The sequence below is a fragment of the Salarias fasciatus genome, chromosome 2, assembly GCF_902148845.1.
Source record: "Salarias fasciatus chromosome 2, fSalaFa1.1, whole genome shotgun sequence".
In the NCBI taxonomy this organism is placed as follows: Eukaryota; Metazoa; Chordata; class Actinopteri; order Blenniiformes; family Blenniidae; genus Salarias; species Salarias fasciatus.
The window spans coordinates 12,655,942-12,676,637 of NC_043746.1; the positions used below are offsets into that span (position 1 = coordinate 12,655,942).

At 40.9% G+C, this 20,696-nt stretch overlaps 1 protein-coding gene across 1 annotated transcript; it reads right to left on the reverse strand.

Moving 5' to 3' along the window:
* Positions 1 to 1,560: 1,560 nt before the first annotated feature.
* LOC115400062 (uncharacterized) lies at positions 1,561 to 20,162 on the reverse strand. Its single transcript, XM_030107715.1, has 7 exons — positions 19,918 to 20,162; positions 8,345 to 8,611; positions 7,853 to 8,140; positions 7,547 to 7,692; positions 7,344 to 7,442; positions 6,851 to 6,895; positions 1,561 to 6,123 (listed from the first exon to the last, which is right to left on the reverse strand). The coding sequence occupies exons 1-7, from the start codon at positions 19,961 to 19,963 to the stop codon at positions 5,959 to 5,961; spliced, it is 1,056 nt and encodes a 351-aa protein (XP_029963575.1). The 5' UTR covers positions 19,964 to 20,162; the 3' UTR covers positions 1,561 to 5,958.
* Between the last annotated feature and the right edge of the window lie 534 nt (positions 20,163 to 20,696).

A 20,696-nucleotide genomic window follows, 5' to 3' on the forward strand; every position in this document is an offset into this window, starting at 1 on the left:
CCAAGTGAAAGCAATACTGACGCCCTCAGCCCGTGACAGAGGGGTCATTCAACTAGTTGTAAGTCGATGTATCATCAAAAAAGACATTAAAATGTTTTATTAAGGTTGAAAAGTTCCTTAGTGTCGGTTTAAGTAGTCAGTTCTACATCACTGAGCCGGTTTGTTGCTTGCTTTTGACAGTCTAATATTCCCAGGACACAGTGCTGATTGCACTTCGCTTCTGTAAAAACACTCATTAAGATCCTTACGGTATACATCGAGGGTCTCCTGGACTCCCTTCCTCCCTCTGTCAACCTGCACTCTGTAGGTGCCGCTGTCTCTGTGAGTGACTCTGGGGATCTCAAAGTAGGTTCCAGACACCCTCCACCTCTGTCCGTCTGCGACCTGAGTGTCCCCGCGTCTCCACAGCACTGATGGAGTCCAGCTGTCTTTCGGAGTGAACTCCAAAGTGTGAGCTCTTTCTGTCATGTCAAACCCATATCTCTTCCCATATTCTACCTCATCGAAGCCACTGCCTAGAGGGGAAATCCAACAGAAAAAAATCAGTATCAGTTAACAAAACTAAACATAATCAAGCAGATATGGGCTTTCCTGTGAGAAGTGTTGCATGTTGTCTCTGTGGTTGTGTGGGATTTAATGCATCCTCTAAATTAAAGCATGCATCCCTGTTTTTAATTGGTGGCTCTGTTTCCTGTGTGGGTGTGACTGATTGTGATTATCCCAGCCTCATGGTGGGCAAAATTGAGCAGGATTATGAAATCATTTTTGCCTTTTAAACAATTTGTTTTTAATTAATTACTTAATTTACCACACTCAGTGTGCAAGGATTTTTGCCTGGAGGTGTACCAGTGTGTGTTTTTCCTGAGAGGCACTCACAACCTGTATGGAATTCACCTGAATGATACCAATATTAAAGAAGTGTTTATATGGCATCTTTAAAAATGTTTACACAGTGCTTTTACAAAAGAGCAGCTGCAAACCAACTCGCTCAGCCAAACTCGTCTTTGACAAAAGGCCGTAAATATCTCAGGTAAATTCACAATATTCATAGAACATTTTTTCACTTCATAATGCTATTTATGTAGAGATAACTACATATATGTTTTATATGTACTAAGAGTGTGTTTGTTGAAAGTGCCGTTTCTCTTCCTTGCCATCTTTTAATCTGTTACTTCAATTTAAGATTTTAAAGGAGTGATAAGGCAGTCTGCTGCCAGTAAACAGGAGTTTAGTGAAATAGTCAGGACAGAGAGAGCACAGCTCCATGTGTTTTGTATGTAAGTATGACAAAACTAACAAGTAACTAACTAGGCACAAACCCACTAAAATGTCAGACTATGGAACAACATTGATAATTTCGTAATTTCAATATTGACAAGCAAAAATAACAATACTTGCAAGATTTTAATGGATCTCGAGTTCAAGATATTTAAATTGTCTGGTGTGACTTGTGATATAGTTTTACTTTAGTCACTAAATGACTAAATATTTGAATAAATAAATATCCTGGTGGTTACACCAACAAACATTAAGGGGAAAAATTGTTTCTTTTACTCTGTAGGAGCGGAAGTGGTAATGTTTATTTCATGGCGGGGGAACAGATAATCATTTTGCATACAGTGACAGAACAAACACAAAAAACATTTTGCAGCAAACTGTTGTATCACAAACATGCTTCACAAGCTGCGCGTTATTTTGAAGACACTGATAAGACATTTACTCACTGAGACAAACGAGACAAACAAACAGCAGCAGCAGCAGCAGCAGCAGGAATTTCATCCTCTGTTGTTTAAAGTAGAAAAACAAGACCAACAGTCTTTCCGCGTCCCCTTGTTGTTGTTCCTCCAACTTATTCCAGCTTTCAAACACTCCGGGGGGTGTATGAATTCAATAGAGGAGCTGCTAAATATTAAAATGTGGTTACATCGGTAGTTAAAGACGCTGTGGAGATCAGCAGTAGACTGAAGGAACGCAACGGGCGTTTCCGCTCGCGCTGCGTTCAAGTGCTGTCAGGAAAACACAGCTTCCCTGAGAGTCCGGAAAAAGATGCAGGCGATTTAATTACCGTACTTCATTACTTTATCATAAGAACAAAAATTTATGAACAGTAGAGCTTTTCTTCTTGGAGTGTTAAAACTTGAAGAAATTTTGAGATTTTCTTTTGGAGTTGACTTTTGACCAAATAAATAACAATCTGGGCCCATGTGCATGTTTCTGCACCCCTACGGTCCTCAGGAAGAGGTTTACTAAATATTCCCAGAGCGAGGAGACACAAGGTTCAGCAGCTTCTAGTTCTTGCGCTCTTCGTTCTTGAACAAACAAGAACTGCTGACACCCTCACTTCTTCATTTGCTCAAACTTCACATTGAAATATAGATTTTTCTTAGTTCATGACCTCTACCTGAATTAAAAATATTGCTGTATATATTCTTCTTTTAATGACCTCATTATCTTAATCTTTGTTTTTATGTATTTCATAATCGTAGTTGCTTATAATTGGGGTTTTTAATCTTAATATAATTGCTTTATTAGCTTGTTAATCACGGAATTACTGTGTCTGAAGAATGCTGTACTGCTGTATATCAAACTCTTCATTTCTTCATTATTCTCCATATGATCCACTCCGCTTCTCTCTCGCTCTCTCTCTGTCAATTCTCCACAGCTGCCGCTGTGAACGAAAACAGATCCTCCTCTCTCAACTCAGCATTTCTATCTTTCTGCTTCCCTTCTACAGCCGGTTTTGTGGCACAAGCGAGGAGTCACAATCACCTTTTAACCAGCAAATGCAAAACCACCATGCATTACTTTAATTCTCTCGGTGTTCTTAGATTACTCGGTTGTCTGCGTAACCAGCCAAAAATTAAAACTCGGGCAGTAAATTGTGACTCTTAGCCAGCTCCGCAGCTCTTATCTGTAAAACCGCAGCAAGCATTGGAATATGCATTTCACTCATATTTCTCACCGCCACATTCACAGCAGATCTCAACTTGCTGGTTATCCATTCTTGCAGTATCACACTCACGCGGTTTTCAACAAGTCTCACCAGTAGAAACTTCTGCACGCCATCTACAGCTGTAACAGTACAGGTTAGCCCGTTGGGGAAATTCTCAACCCAACTGCCACAGGCACCAGACCAGTCCTGGTGTAGAGGCTATACCATAATACCTCTCAAGCTCTGTGGTGCGTCTATCTTGGATCAAATCCGAGAGAAAACCAGGTCGGCTCAGGGCCGAACCCGTCAGCACCAATGGCCCCCCTCGGCCGTCTGGACTCCAAGCCTAGATAACTCTTTCCAAGCTCTCTTAATCACAGCTAAGGCCATGCCCAGGAGAAGGACAGCCCAGCAGCTCCCTCCTCCAACAGCCTCTATAGTGGCATCACGACAGAAGCGGGGGGGGTGTGCACCACACACTAGCAAAATCAGCCAGACAATAGTGATGCGGTAAGCTGCAGGAAGGGGGTGTACACCGTCCGCACAGCAACGCAGAACATCAGGCCGTCCAAGAAGGGAAGCTTGACGGCTCCTTCCCCCGTCTGCCATAGCGCTACCCGACAGCCAGGGCGGGTGCGTGCAGCAGGCCAGAACAATGGTAATGCAAAGCTGAGGGACACCATAGCATTGGGCATGAGCTCCAGGCCGGCCCCAGCCGGATCATGCATGGCAGCCACAGTCCAACCCCCTGACCCTCTGGGGGGGCGCTGAGTGGCAGGCAACTGCCACAAACGGGAGACCCCTGGCAACCCCCAGCAGCAGCAGGGACCTGCTCCAGCCCAGCAGGCCGCTGCGCATAGGCATGGAGCCACAGTCCATGCACGGATTGTTTGACAGTGACTCCCTGAGGTGACTGAGACCAAGGCAACGGGGACAGCAGCCGTGATTCGCCTGTAGGGGGCTCCACAGGTAACACCGTGATGAAAATCGTCCATCGCCGAACACCCTTCTCTCGCACCTTATGCCACATCCTGTCTGTGGAGGCTGAGGGAAGGGGGCGTCCACCTGCTCCCCACTGCTCTGCAGTGGCACCACCAGTCGGAGTATCAGGTGCCCAGGATGGTGGTGCGGTAAGCCGAGGGAAGGGGCGTTCGCCCACCTGCACGACAAAACAAGTGGGTGTGGGGGGAAAACGACTGCCTCGCCGCTCCCGCGGGAGCGGTGCCACACACCGAGCAACGGGTGTGGGGAAAGGACAGGGCGGCAGGCTGGAAACGCCGGCCGCACAGTTAATTAACACTAAGAACGGAAGGCTATGTCGCCACTCGGGCAGAACACGGAGCGGTCTGCTGCGCAAAGAGCGCAGACAACACGAGTAGCATAACACCGCACCCAGTGGAGAGAGCGCGATCAGTGAAGACACCGCAACCAGCGGAGAAACTGCACCCAGCGTAAGTACCGCTACAGTGGAAATACCGCAACAGCATAAGCACTGCTACAGCAGAAACACCGCGAACAGCGTAAGTACCGCTAACAGCGGAGGTACTGCCAACAGTGTAAGTACCCCAAACAGCGGAGATACCGCAATCCAGCTGAGACACCGCAACCAGCACAAGTACTGCTACAGGAGAAATACTCCAACAGTGTAAGCACCGCTACAGTGGAAACACTGCAACAGCGTGAGTACCGCTAACGGCGGAGGTACCGCCAACAGCGCGAGTACCGCCAAAAGCGTAAGACAGTGCTTTTAGAAATGTTTCCTGTACTAACATTCTGCACAAGAACAACGACGTCCTCGCTTTTAGTCCCACAGCTCGTTGGATACTGGGGGCGGGTTGCGTGAGCATGGCCCCTCCCCGGCTGCATGCATGTAGCACATCGCCCACGGTCTCGCAGGGGGTTGGGGTCATGCAGGCAGCCTCAGAAAACAGAGATACGCTCAACTAATCAAACTGATCAAAAATATGTAAACATTTCTAAAAACATGCAAGAAGAGACTCAAGCCCAGAATGAAAAGGGAGAATTTCTCACTGTGAGTTTTGAAGGTAACCACTCCACCTGTGTGGCCCAGAGAGCTACATTTTCACTGAAATTACGCCATGATCTCAAATCAAAATATATATCTGTCTTTATCTTAAATAAATACATGGCTGTGTATTAATGCAATTCTCTTCCCTGAAAATATAACCGGACAAACTGATCTGCAATAAATAATACACCACTTGCAGAACTCCAAAACAATAATAATAATAATAATAATAATAACAATAATAATAATCACAATAATAATAATAAAACACACTCAGCATCCAGTCCTACAACAAACTACCAGACCAGTTAAACTGTTAAAACTCTGTCAGTACTTTGAACGTATTTTGATTTTGACTGTATACACTCCCATAAAAAAAATTATGCTTTTACTGGCAGCATAATTCTGATCTTTGGCTTTAAACTTGTGATCTTTCAGGCACGTTTTGCGGCTTGTGGCTTTGGAGGTTTAAAAAGTACATAAAAAAAAGTGTCAAAATGCAGATGTAAATTATTATCTTCACTTGTTTCATGGTTGTAGACTGATTGTCAAAAAAAAAAGATAAACTGTAGATGTGAATTATGAGGACTCAAGCTGATGATTTCCTCATTTATACACTGAAAATAGAGCAACTCTTCATGATTTCTGCTCATGCGCGGTAAATGAGCTGCAGTTTTTATCCAGATCGCAAAATAAAGTGGAAACAAACTTATGGCTTGTTGAAGTAGCTAAGAGAGAGGAGATTTTTCCTCACAGCATGTTCAGCTGACATATTTGTTGATACATTTCTTTGTTACAAATGCTGTTTTTAACAAAAGAGACCATTCTGTCCATGTTGATGTGCCAGATTACATTACGGCTTGAATCGCCTGTCAGGATTCAAACAGTGACTCCAGGAGGTCAGTGGTGACAAACCATATTCAACAAAAGACTTGAAACAAAGAAAAAAAAAGAATCACACCAATGAACACAATTCAAAATGTGGGAGTCCCGTCTTTCAAAGGAAGTTGAGTTTGTCTGAGGTATAAACGTCGGACTGCGTTGAATCGGAACCGAGGGGGGCTGTGAAGTTAAAGTTCAATCCTTTCGGTTCAAACCGAGGCTCGGGTTCGGAGCAGAGCGGCTCAGCTGCTCCGTCTGGCTGATGCACATGAGGATACATCTGGAAGAAAAACAATATTTAGATCCATAGTGTGTATCAGAGTGCAAATCAAAATTGTTGCCGTTTTTTGACGGCAAAATGCATAATTTTGATGCAGAAGTAAATACTTGCTATTACTCTGCCGGTTTTAACATAACCCACAAACTAAACCTCTTGAATCATCAGAGGCTGATTTCAAAACCTTTTATTCTACCACTTTTATTAAAAATGTGGTATTTCTATTCTAAATACACTTTTTAAGATGATGTCTGTCCATGTGTAGCAGCCAATAATATAATCCCAATAATGAAAGAATTTTTATGTCATAAAATCAGTAATGGAATAATTTGCCAATAGTGTAATGACATTTTGACTATAATTTCATGAGTTGTCTATTTTCCAGTTGTTATTAGATTAAAATTCTTTCAGAATGGAATAACCACAGTAAATATTCTAATAATACATTACCAGTAATAAGTCTGGATTTCTTGAAAAATAAAATATTTTGTATCAGTTTTTGAGTAGTTAGCTTACGGACATAGGCATCGTGGGAGGCATAGTTGTAAATAGTCATTCACCGAAGAAACATATAACGCAACTCCCACACACTTATGGTTTTTCTATTTTATAACATGATTGCCTTCATTCCATTTAAAAAGGACTAAATTATTTCATTAGCATGCATTCCATTATTGATCATTATTAGTTTACTGGTTGCACCAAAGTGTGAAAGAAGAGCAGATCATACCGAAGAATAAGCCGGTGGCAAATTCACTCTCGGAGCATCGTGTATCTGCAGAGTGAAACAAGACAAAATCGGGAGAGTTGACAATGTTGAAATCTTGACTTAAGTAGAAGTACAAATGATTGTGTAAAAGGAAAACCTGTAAAAATCACAAAGATTAAAAGTGAACTTCTTATGTAAAACTGAAAAAGTGGAACTTCTGAAGTGTCATTTCAAAAATTAAAAAACTTTTTGATTTATTTGATACAAAATGCCTTTTTCAGGCATCCTGAAACTTTAGTAGTGGTAAATGTACATGTGCATTCTAAACTCTATTTTAAATGAAACACTAATTGCTTTTGTTGTGGATAAGTAAGCTTCATGATCAAGTTCATGATTAAACTTGTCCCATCATCTTCAACTATTGTATCTTTGGAAAAAAAATTACCACAATCCAGCTGGAGACGATTAAACAGTAAAAGGAAGTGATATGGAATGAATATAGCTGCGCTCTCACCAGCGGTCCAGTCGTGGTACGAGAGGGCTCAGCGGCGAGCCGTGTCCTCGGAGCCTGGCTGAGCTGGTTTTGTCTCGGTCCGACAGGCTCCTGTTCATACTGCATTTTGAATGAAAACGGACCAAACAAACAGTTCAGCTCTTCAATACACACTGAAATTAAACACTGGCAATGAAACAGCCTCTGGGGAGAAACACTTTCACCTCGTTATGTCTTACAACAGCCTCAGAAACAGCTGGAGGTTTGGTCCTCGATGAGGACCGTCCACAGCAGAGTCGCGTTGCACAGCAGCTCACAAGTATAACGACCAAAATGAAACCTCCGATGACAAAGTATATTGGATATTGAGCTAAAACAGAGATGAAAAAAACACTCAATAAAGTGTCAGACCGAAGCATTTCGTGATAACTGCAATGTACAAACTGAAAGCACAGAGCAAGTGTAAAATGTTTTTTTTGTTGTTGTTGTTCTGATGGGAATGGTTCAGTACAATGAATAAATGCACTTACACTGCATCTCCACGTACACGTCCAAGGTGACGTCACCGTGTTCATCCCTGACTTCATAATGTCCACTGCATGACGAGTCAGGGTTCTCATTTGACAACTGACAGGGTTTTTCAAAATAAAACCCACTGCAAGGTGTATTGTCGATGTCGTCTTGCAGAACGCCCTCATGCACCAGCTGCATCTCATATCCCGCTTTTGGAAAGAAGAAGATGTTGCAGGAATGTTTCGCCACATTACCACTGAAGTAGATGCGCTGGCCCGACTTCAGATCCAATTCGATTGTATGATCTGGGAAAGACGGTGTTAAAATGGATGATCAGCTCAGTTTGCTAAAAGGTGTGCATCAGCTTTTACTTCAAATGATCAAATCTGTCGAATCTTTATTATTTTAAGTAGTCAGTTTTTCATCATTGAGTCGGTTTGCTGCTTGCGTTTGACAGTTTAACATTGATTGCATTTATCTTCTGTAAAAACACTCAGAAAGATCCTTACGGTATACATGGAGCGTCTCCTCAAGTCGCCTCCTCCTTCTGTCATCCAGCACTCTGTAGGTGCCGCTGTCTCTGTGAGTGACACTGGGGATCTCGAAGTAGGTTCCAGACACCCTCCACCTCTGTCCGTCTGCGACCTGAGTGTCTCTGCGTCTCCACAGCACTGATGGAGTCCAGCTGTCTTTCGGAGTGAACTCCAAAGTGTGAGCTCTTTCTGTCATGTCAAACCCATATCTCTTCCCATATTCCACCTCATTGAAGCCGCTGCCTAGAGGGGAAATCCAACAGAAAAAAATCAGTATCAGTTAACAAAACTAAACATAATCAAGCAGATCAGGGCTTTCCTGTGAGAAGTGTTGCATGTTGTCTCTGTGGTTGTGTGGATTTCCTGCATCCTCTAAATTAAAGCATGCATCTATTTTTTTTTAAATTGGTGGCTCTAAGTTTCCTGTGTGGGTGTGACTGATTGTGAGTATCCCAGTCTCATTTGTGCCCTTTAAACAACTGTTTTCAATAAATACTCTAATCACCACACTTTTTAGCTTTTAGTATCTCTAAATATTCTGAAGCAAAGTTCATTGTTGAGGGTTATCGCACTACGCTTATCACTCAATTACAATTTCAGCTAAGTCTTGATGTTGTTTTGAATGTGAATAGAAATAAAATACATCATGTTAAAGTATTCCAACTAATCAATCGATAAAAAGTTTCAGGAAAGCTGATAATGAAACAAACATTGTTGACATTTATGTTTTTCTTAGTCAGCATTGAAAAACCTGTATGTACCGATAAAATGGATGATCCAGGGTTTTTGCCTGGAGGTGTTTGAGGGTGTGTTTTTCCTGAGATGCATTCACAACCTGTCTGGGTTTAACCTGAATGATACCAATATGAAAATATCAAAATGTTTACACGGTGCTTAAACAAAAGAGCAGCTGCAAACCGACTCGCTCAGCCCAACTCGTCTTTGACAAAAGGCTGTAAATATCTCAGTTAAATTCACAACATCCATGGAACATTTTTCACTTCATAATGCTATTTGTGTAGAGATACCTAACTACATATGTTTTAATTGTATGAAAAGTGTGTTTGGTGAAAGTGCCGATTTTCTTCCTTGCCGTCTTTTGATCTGCTGCTTCAGTTTAAGATTTAAAAGGATTGATAAGGCAGTCGGCTGCCAGTAAACAGGAGTTTAGTGAAATAGTCAGGACAGAGAGAGTGCAGCTCCATGTGTTTTATTTGTAAGTATGGCAAAACTAACAAGTAACTACACACAGAAAAATAAAGGTCAAATTTTGTACTTAAAAGGTACTTTAATCAGAAAAGTACCCTGCAAGTACATATATGGCCCTTGAAGTGGTTTACTGTAGACCTTTATTTAATTTTAGGGGTACAAGATCGATCCTCGGAGTAAAAGGTACAAAAGTGTACCAGTAGATGTCAGCATTTCTCCTCCCAGCCACAGAAAACGCGGCAGAAATATAAAATGGCGGACAGCCCTGGTGGTTTATGCTCCCTGTCCACGGAAGAACTTCTTTCAAAAATATCTGAATTTGGCATCAAAGTCAACGAAGAAGAGGCAAGAAAATTCAGGGGTAAGTATTTGAACTTATTTCTGTCTTTGGCGAAACTCAGTTTATATGAATTGAAGTAAGATTAATTGCAAACAGTGCCCAGCATGTTGGCGGTGTGTTACAGAAATTACTAAATTTACTCTGACTTCTCTTTTTTTCTTTATAACTTTTTACCAGTGAATATCATTATCATGGTGGGATTGTGTTTTCACCATTTTTGTTTCGCTAAATGTTTGTTTTCGTTATTTAGGGGCTCTATATTTTGTGGTGCAGGCAGCTCCCAGGCCCCTTCAGTTTAAACACGGTCTATCCACTAAATGTACTTGAACTAGAAGCTGTAATTTATTGTCTTTGTAATTTTGAAATGTAAATGTTGGGTCTTATGTTAATGTTAGTGATTAATTTTGTAACAGGAATTCAAATTTTATTTCAAAAAGCTTTCCGGTAGTGGCCTAACTCAAGATATCCTAACATTAGCTGACTTGGCGCCAGTGGCGCTAGCCAGATTTAGCTAACATGCTAACGGAAGACTCCTCGTTAATCGAGCCCTTTTCACTGGGAGACTGCAGCCTATCGTGTATCACTCGGTGGCTTTACATGGATTTCTATGCACGTACAAGGTGGGTGGCATGGTACTATTATCTCTGCTTCTTAGGTGAGTTAGGTCTTTTTATGTTTTTGCCGTAAGCTTGGCTGGTTCGGTGCGCAGGCCTGCTCGTGCCCGTGGCGTGCGGAGCGGAGCACAGCTCCCCGCGAAGCCGACAGCGAAGCCCCGCTACTGCTCCGTCACTGCCACCGCCACTCTTCTTGGTGGGAGCCTCGTCAGAAAAAGAGGAGCGCACGTGATACAAGACATTGACTTTACAGACCCTTATGCGTGCTTCATCTGAATGTTTGTGTGTGTGTGTGTGTGTGTGCGTGTGTGTGTGTGTGTGTGTGTGTGTGTGTGTGTGTGTGTGTGTGCATTCGTGCCTGTACTCCGCAGAAAATGATGTGGATGGAGAGACGGTGGATTGTGGACTAACAGAAGCCATGGTCGCCTTCCTCTTTGATGGTTCATTCAAGAAGCAAGTCAAGTTTCAACAGTTTGTGCGCCAGTATAAGGAGGGGGAGACGATGATGACCCTGGAGCCAGTACCAGTGGAACTTTACTGTCCCTCTACATCTTCTGCAGAGCTCCAATATCTGCCATCTACTGATGCAAGGCAAGTGTATTTCTTCAAAATTGTATTGAATGAGATTTGTTTTGAAATATTTTTCAGTGTTATGTAATGTGACGCTTCAGCATGGCACTTTGGGTTTTAACTTTGTTGTTTGATGCTGTTTAAATTGAAAATCTGCCACTTGCAGGGCCAGCCCAGCCTGTAAGCAGACTATGCAGCTGCTTGGGGCCCCCAAGAAACACCATCATATATACTAAAGGTGTTTCTGCCAAAAGGGTTTCCTCTTCACTGCTGAAACGTGATGCAAAACTCTCTCTCTCAAAAAAAAAAATCTCTAAAAACTACACAAAATCCTCTAAAAAAGAAGAAAAACTCTAAAAAATGACTCAAAACCCTCAAAAATGACAAAACAGAAACTCCCTAAAAATGAGACAAAACACTTTTAAAATGTCACAAAAAAATAAGACAAACAAAACTAGTTGTAATGTACAAATACTTTATGGTCCAGATCAAGTTATGCCTTTTTGTGGCCAAGAAAATCCTTTTCCAGCCAAATTAACATTGGGAGCGATCTTGGCAAAAATCTTTTACGAAATAATTATTTTTTCCCATTTTGTTTTATTTATTTTACTTAAGTGGTATTATGCTGTTTTATTGCCAATCTTGAGAAATTCTAACTTTTTTTCTTTGTTTGCATTTTAGCAGAGAAGCAGCTCATAGGAGACTCCCTATTGTGACCGTCATTCCAATGTTTCCTAAAGATGTCCAGATGAAACTGGATGCAAAAGAACCATGTCACAGAGTCCCCAAACTCCGCAACAAAATTATCAGAGTACTGTACGAGATGATGGCAGAATATACCTTGTAAGTAACTTTTTAGTACTATTGCTATATTATTGGTGTGTTGCATATGCAAAAAAGTAACTCTTTGTCTTTGTGATAGGTATCCAACCAATGCGGAGTACACCCAGGTTGCCAAGGCTCTTATCATGAAATACCCTTTTTTGAGAGACATGGAAGGAAATGGCTATGTGAGTATTTCTTATTGTCCATCAACATATATTAGCATGTATAACATAGTGTACATGGATTTTACTTATGTTTCATATAATTATTCTAGCACACTTGGCACATGTCTTTGAAACGGAAATTTAAAGCAGAACGAGCCCCACTTGTCAGTGACTCTGAAGTCAAAAAGCTGAAGGAGAAGTTTGGCCATACAAAACAGTCAAAGACAACCAACAAATCTTCAGATGTGTCCCGAAGGCCACCAAGTCAGTCATTGGTGAGTACATCTCCATGTGTTATTCATTGCTTACATTTTGACTTTTTGTAATAATCTTTATAGAATGCATTTTACATGTTGTAAAGCCAACTTTAAAAAATAATATAGCACACTTTAAGACATTGCTATTCAACCCTGGTCCTCGTGGGCCGCAATCCAGCATGTTTTAGATGTTTCCCTCTTCCAACACAGCTGATTCAATTGATCAGGATCGTTACCAGGCTTCTGCAGAGCTTGATGATGAGCTGATCATTTGAATCAGCTGTGTTGGATGAGGGAAACATCTCAAACATGCTGGATTGCAGCCCACGAGGACCAGGGTTGAGTAGCCCTGCTTTAAGAGTTGCATTTACAGATCAACCGCATTATTGCCTTATACTGACAAGGTAATACAGGAAGTCATTCCTTACCACTGCTTAAGCCCTGTCTTTCTTTATGCCAAAGGAAATTGGTATCGGTGAAGATTCTACATCTGTTGAAGCCCATGCTATTGTGCTCCAGAGTGAGTATCGGAAGATGCATCCTGATATGACCACTGTCAAAGACCTCATGACGCGAACATTCTCCTGGCGACGACGTGAAATCGTGGAAGGGATGCCAGTTGAGGAAGTACTCAACAAATATCCATTCTTAAAGATGCCTGCTATAGTAAGTACAGCGATAGATTCAATGTCTATTAGGCATGATGCAGTAGCCACTGGTTTGTGATTTTTTTTTTTTTTTTTTTTTTGCCTGTGGGACAACATCAACTAAGGAGAGAATAAACTGCTTAATAAGTGATGTTTGATGTATGTTTCGATGATGATGATGCAGTATCCTACTTGATAACAGTTGATTGAACAAATTCAGCATTGAAAACTTGTTTTCAAAGAAACAAACTTAAAAATATTCTGTTTTCAGCCAATTTAAAATTACTAGATTTATTATATCCTACTATATGTATTATTACCCTTATATAGGAAATTATTAGACAGTAGTAATGAAACTGACCAAACCCTGTTATGCACTGACAGAATTAAATGGGCATTGATTGTCTCCAAAGCAAATTGATGGTTACGTTCAAATAGCCATTACAGACAAATGAAAGGGAGAATAATTAGAAAATATTAAGAAATTAATGCAAAAAATGTGCCAAAATAGCAATATTATTTATTGCTACAATTAAAAACTGCCACATTCCACTTTCTTTATCACGAGAAACTATACATTCGATTACCACAAATGTAAATATGTCCTATAGTTTTCTGAAATAAAATGTTAATATATGACCTGCAGTTACTTTTATCAATATTCTGCTCAATTTATAATGTCTATGTTTCTACAGTGTATGGAGGAGGTTGACAGAATTCATCCTTCAACAACTGCCTTCTGTAAACGCTTCAGAGATCGATTTGCCAGTGTCTTGCCGAGTGTACTCCAGCTCGCACAGGGGAAGTCTGCGCTGGCAAAACAGTACATTGATGCAAGACAAGATGCCTTGAGTGAAGATCATTCAGGTAGTCAGTCATCTTGTTTATAAACATGGTGTTGTAGTTGAACTGTTGTAATTTTTTTCCCCTTTGCATTTAATATCAAGGGATTGATTTGAGGGCTGGACTCCTCCTTTTGCCATCCATCTTCAGAGAAAAGATTGAACACTACATCACTTTGGGAGAGGTAGGCTTTTGAATTGTTCTGCTTTGCTAACTAGTAGATTTCAGGAGGAAAATGAAAAATTGTAAGGCACAGAAGTTTGTTCATCTATATACCCAGCGTGCTCATCTGATATAAAAAACAACTTGTAACTATACTCAACAAAAATATAAACACAACACTTTTGTTTTTGCTCCCATTTTTCATGAGATGGACTTAAAGATCTAAAATTCATTCCAGATACACAATATTGCCATTTCTTTCAAACATCGTTCACAAATCTGTCTAAATGTGTGATAGTGAGCACTTCTGCTTTGCTGAGTGACCCCCGATGCACACTGGATGCGGTCCGGCTACGGAACGGCACCGGTCCGGCTCCGGCCCGGTACACCGGAGCACTGTGATTCACACCGCCTGCGGTGTCTCCGCAGTCAAGCCGGAGGAGGTTGCCAGATGTGTCGTTATCCCCCGTAGACAATTTGAAACCCGTTTTACTCAATAGAAAGCAGCCCAAACCACCGCCTCGGATGAAAATGCACGTTAAAACCGTATTTGTATGATAAAAAACACGTCATGAACACATAATCATTTCATCAACCCGTCCAACGTGTTCAAAAAAGATGCTTGATTTGGAACAAACCCGCCCAATCTGGCAACAAGGAGCTGCTCCGGTCACAGAGCTGTTTTGAGCCATTTTGGAGTCATTTGACTTTTCAGCAGTGACGAAGAGCAAAACCGTTCATTCTTCTAATGCCTATAATGACTACATGACGTTGTCTGTTCTGTATTCTACCAGAAGAAGTAAAAAAAATAGAATATTAAGGCAAAAACACGACACAGATTTTATTTTGAAGTGACTTATTTTGGAACACGTATCGCGTTTCCTTCCGGCGCCCGACTTGCTTCTGTCGGAATTGACGCTGTAGGGCTCCGGCATGCGGAAAAATAGGATCTTTGCAGAAAGAGACCAGAGCTCCGCAGCTGGACCGGAGCCGGACCGGAGCCGGACCGCAGCCGGACCGCAGCCGGACCGCAGCCGGACCGCGGCCGGTGTGCATCACAGCATTGATTTTAATGACTACGGATTAGCTGCGGTGTCCGGACCGGAGCCGTTCCGCAGCCGGACCGCATCCAGTGTGCATCGGGGGATAATCCCTCCCACCTCACAGGTATGCCACATCCAGATGCTGATCAGACACTATGATTAGTGCACAGGTGTGCCTTAGACTGTCACAATAAAAGGCCACCCTGAAATGTGCTTTTTTTTTGCTTTATTGGGGGTCTGGGGACTCAGAACCTGTCAGTATCAGGTGTGACCACCATTTGCCTCATGCAGTGCAACACATCTTCTTCGCATAGAGTTTATCAGATTGTCAATTGTGGCCTGTGAAGGCTGTACGAAGTTCCTGCTTGTTAGTGGGAACTGGTTCACGCTGTCGTATACGGCGGTCAAGCACATCCCACACATGCTCAATGGGTGACATGTCCGGTGAGATGCTGGCCATGCAAGAACTGTGACATTTTCAGCTTCCAAGAATTGTGTACAGATCCTCGCAACATGGGGCCGTGCATTATCCTGCTGAAACATGAGGTGATGTGTGAAGAAGATGTGTTGCACTGCATGAGGCAAATGGTGGTCACACCAGATACTGACTGGTTCTGAGTCCCCAGACCCCCAATAAAGCAAAAAAATAAAAATAAAAAAAAATGCACATTTCAGGGTGGCCTTTTATTGTGGGCAGTATAAGACTCATCTGCGCACTAATCATGGTGTCTGATCAGCATCTGGATGTGGCATACCTGTGAGGTGGGAGGGATTATCTCAGCAAAGCAGAAGTGCTCACTATCACACATTTAGACAGATTTGTGAACAATGTTTGAAAGGAAGGGTAATATTGTGTATCTGGAATGAATTTTAGATCTTTGAGTCCATCTCATGAAAAATGGGAGCAAAAACAAAAGTGTTGTGTTTATATTTTTGAGTGTATATCCTCTATAAACCCCATAACACGCCAGTTCATGTGTGTGTGTGTTTTTTTTTTTTTGTTTTTTTTTTGTTATTGTTTCATTTATATAGAGAGATGCTGCTACACCCTATCCAACCATTCAGCTGATGGATAACGACTGGAAAATCTTGATGACCAGTCCCAGGCCCAGTGTGGTGAAAGTGGATGGAGTCGATGTCTGCCAGTGCAAAGGTCTTGATGAAGCCTTCATAACAGCCTTCAGTATGTACTTCATCTTCAACATTGCCTACCCACCACAGCTGAAAAACACCATGACCTTCCTTCAGAGGCGGATTGTCAGCATTGTGGAAGAAGGAAACAAGACTCTGCCTATAACTGTACTGAGAATCATTAACCAACTAGGCTAGATCCTGATGCCACACTTATATCGGTGTCCGAAGTGCTTGCGAAGGACCTTTACTCTTGTTAAATTGATTCAACATGTTGGGCTCGTTCATGCCCATGATGCAGGGTTTAGTATCACCTGTGGTATAAGTGAATGTCAGTCAACTTTTTCCCAGTTCCAATCCTTCAGAAAACATGTGTACAGAAAGCATCGATGCTCTGTCTTTCAGTCTTCTGATCCTGAAGATCAAACTGAGGATGCCATTGTAGAGCAACAAAATCTGCACCTTGATCAGCAAGATTCTGAAATAGATTCATGTGTTCCTCAAATAGTTGAGCCCAATTTAGATAAACTGCTGGAGGAATTTAGAGACAATCTGTTCAAATTTGTCCTAAAATGTAGAGAGAAAAATCTTTTGCACTTATCAGTTCAACAAGAAATTACTGATGATGTTCAATTTCTTCTTAGTTTTTTCAAAGAAAACTATGATGCATTCATCTCTTATCATCTTGAGAAGAGTGGTTTTGATATTTCAAAATGTCCTGAACTTCAGCAAGTTTTACATTCCCCTGATTTCTTCGATAAAGCCTGTGAGGCTGTCCGTTCCCCATACATGATAAAAGAACACTGCAAGACCAAGATGGACTACACAGAACCTATACACTATGCATTAAAAGACTCCCTTGGGAACCCAATGGGAACATATTCCTATGTTCCTATATCTGAAGTTTTACAAAAGTACTGTTCTCATGAAGATGTCTGGGATCAGGTTTTATCTGAAAAAAATGAAGTCAAAGATCCAGACACTCTGACAGACTACAGAGATTCTATCTATTTTAAGGAACATGCATTTTTCAAGGAGCATCCAAATGCTTTAAGGCTTCATTTGTATGAAGACGAATTTGAAATTGTAAATCCTTTAGGATCAAAGAGAACAAAATATAAGTTGTGTGCATTTTACTACACTATTGGAAATTTGAGTGGCAAGTATCGGTCTCAGCTTAAACATATTCACTTAGCTTTGCTAGTTCGTTATTCTCATGTGAAACAGTTTGGCATGGAGGTCATATTAAAACCAATGATTGAGGACCTAAAACAACTTTCAACAGAAGGCTTTATTATAAATGTCTATGGTAGAGATGAAAAAGTTTATGCTGCTTTAGCTACTTTTTCAGGTGACAATCTGTCAGCTCATATGTTTGGTGGCTTTCGCATGTGTTTTCACTCTGGTCGAATTTGTCGGTACTGTATGGCAACACATTCAGAAATTAATCACAAATTCCAAGAAAGAGACTTTGTTCAACGAACAAGTGAAGTTCACAAATATCATCTCCAGTGTGTCCAGCAAAATGTTGAGACTGCTGCTGTGTATGGTGTGCATTGCAGAAGTCCATTTGATGCACTGGACTATTTTGACGTAACCAAGTCTTTGCCTCCGGATTTAATGCATGATTTGCTGGAAGGAGTTTTTCCACTGACGATGAAACATGTTCTTGTTGAAGCATGCAAACAAAAGCATATAAGTATTGCAGAGCTAAATGAAGAGCTTCAAAGATTTTGTGTTGGGCAGAATGACAAGGCCAATAAGCCTGTAATATTCTCTGAACAGGTCCTCAAAAATAAAGGGATTGTAGGAACTGCTGCCCAAAAATGGTGCCTTTTCAGATTGCTGCCTTTTATAATAGGGCACCGTATTCCACCTGGGAGCAGATACTGGCATGTGTTCTTATTATGCAGAGATATTGCAGACATTGTTTTGGCAGACAAAGTGAGGAAAGATGACCAGGCATATCTAGAATTGCTTGTACATACATTTCTTTCTGAAATGACAGAGGTTTTTGGAACTGTATTAACGCCAAAATGTCATTATCTTGTTCATTACGCCAGACTAATGTCAGTGTATGGTCCTCTTAGATCTCTATGGTGTATGCGTTTCGAAGGAAAACATCAATATTTCAAGAGTTTGACTAACAACTGTCGAAATTTCAGAAACATAACTGTGACACTGAGTACTCGTCACCAGCTCAAACAATGTTGGGAATTTTCCCATAGTAACATCTTGGGTGATCTTGAACAGGTGCCTGGGAGAAGCATCAGCACACCAATATCGTCTCTACCCTCATGTCTTCAAACTACACTAAAAGAAAGTGGCAACTTCAGTAGTGTAGAAGGGAAAGTAATACAGCGCGTGTCAGAAGTAACTGTAAACAATGTTAAATATGCTGTTAGAGATGTGTTAACCCTAGATCTTGTACATGTGGAACAAATTCCAGTATTTGGTCAGATAAAATACATTCTCAACATTGATACTATGTGGTTTCTTTGCAGCAAAATTTTGCATCCATTGTCCTTTGACTTGCATTTTCACGCGTATCGTGTAAGAGTAGACAGTGAGTGGATTTTGCTTAAACCAGGAGATGAAAAGGACCATACATCACTTGACACATACACCATTGACGACAATTTGTATGTTGGATTGAGATGTTTGGTATAACGGCCTATATACAGGGGTTGCAAGAGCAAATTTGTGTAGTCCTGGAGATAAACTATCATATCTTCAACCTTTTACTGAGTTGCTAAGACTGTTTTTTGGTCATGTTATGAATTGTTAAACTTTTGTTTCAAATTCAAGTGTTTCAGAACATGGCATAAATGAAAAGCACTGAACATGGTCAGGTTCATATGAAAAGAGTGATTTTATCTAAATGAGCTGATGTAAAATAAATGCATTTTGAGCAATAAATATTTTGTAATTTTATTGGCTTGTTTTTGTCTCATTAAGGTACTATTTGACATGTTTCTCAATCTGTACCTCATAGGGTACGTAATTGGTCCCTTTTTAAGTGGTACATTTTTGTACCTCTACATAAACGTACATATTTGTCACTAGAGGTACAGAAATGTTCTTTTAAAGGTACAAACAATATGGTACAAAAATGTACCTGTATTTGGAGGTACAATATTGTTCTCCATTAGGGTACAGCTGGAGCGACAAACCCTTTGTACCTTTTTAGGTCCATTCCTGTTCCTCCATTTTTTGGTGTGTAACGAGGCACAAAACCCACTAAAATGTCAGTCTATGGAACAACATTCATAATTTCCTAATTTCAAAAATTATAATACCTGCAAGTTTTTAATGGATCTCGAGTTAAAGATATTTATATTGTCTGGTGTGACTTGTGATATAGGTCTTAATTTAGTAACTAACTAATTATCGAAATAAATAAATAACCCGATGGTTACATTAACAAACATTAGGGCAAACATTGTTTCTTTTACTCTGTAGGAGCGGAAGTGGAAATGTTCATTTCATGGCGGGGGAACAGATAATTACTTTCCATACAGTGACAGAACAAAGTAACCTGGCAAAAGCCATATTGACATGAGCAGCAACGAGCTTCACATGATTCTCGTGCTGTGTGTGAACAAATACCGCGAGAATTCAGCTTGCCCGGCAAGGTTAAGAACAAACACAAGAAATAAAACCTTTTGCAGTAAACTGTTGCATAACAAACATGCTTCACAAGCTGCGCGTTATTATGAAGAAATTGGTAAGATATTTACTCACTGAGACAAACGAGAGAAACAAACAGCAGAAGCAGCAGGAATTTCATCCTCTGTTGTTTAAAAAGTAGAAAAACAAGACGAACAGTCTTTCCGCGTTCCCGTGTTGTTGTTCCTCCGACTTATTCTAGCTTTCGAACACCCCGGGGGGGTGTATGAATTCAATAGAGGAGCTGCTGAACATTAAAATGTAGTTAAATTGGTATTTAATGGCGCTGTGGAGATCCGCAGCAGACTGAAGGAACACAACGGGCGTGTCCGCTCGCGCTGCGTTCAGGTGCTGTCGGGAAAACACAGCTTCCCGGAGAGTCCCGCAAAAATACATCGGCACAAAAATGTGTGAACATTATCAAAAGAGGTTATCTTCTTGGATTACGAAAACTTTAAGAAATTTGGGATTTTGTTTTGGAGTTGACTTTTGCCCAAAATTGCAATGTGGCCCATGTGCATGTTGATATAAACTGGGCCCCTGCGGTCCTCAGGAAGAGGTTTACTAAATATTCCCAGTCAGAAGAAGAAAACATTCAGGAGCTTCTTGTTCCTGCGCCCTTCGTCTCTGAGCTACACCCTCACTCCTTTCTTTCCTCAAACTTTACATTAAAATATATATTTTTTTAGTTTATGACCTCTATATGAATTAAAAATATTTGTGTCTTTTTTAATGACTTCATTATCTTAATCTTTGTTTTAATGTATTTCATAATTGTAATTGCTTATAATTAGGGTTCTTAATCTTGATAAAATTCCTTTATTGTAACACGGAATTACTGTGTGTATGAATAA

Coding starts and splice junctions, on each gene's coding strand:
- LOC115400062 (XM_030107715.1), bottom strand. CDS start 19,963: ATGAAATTCCTGCTGCTTCTGCTGTTTGTTTCTCTCGTTTGTCTCA. Junction 8,141..8,344: donor GGAGACGCTCCATGTATACC/GTAAGGATCTTT, acceptor CGTCTTTCCCAG/ATCATACAATCGAATTGGAT. Junction 7,693..7,852: donor CGTGTACGTGGAGATGCAGT/GTAAGTGCATTT, acceptor TCTCTGTTTTAG/CTCAATATCCAATATACTTT.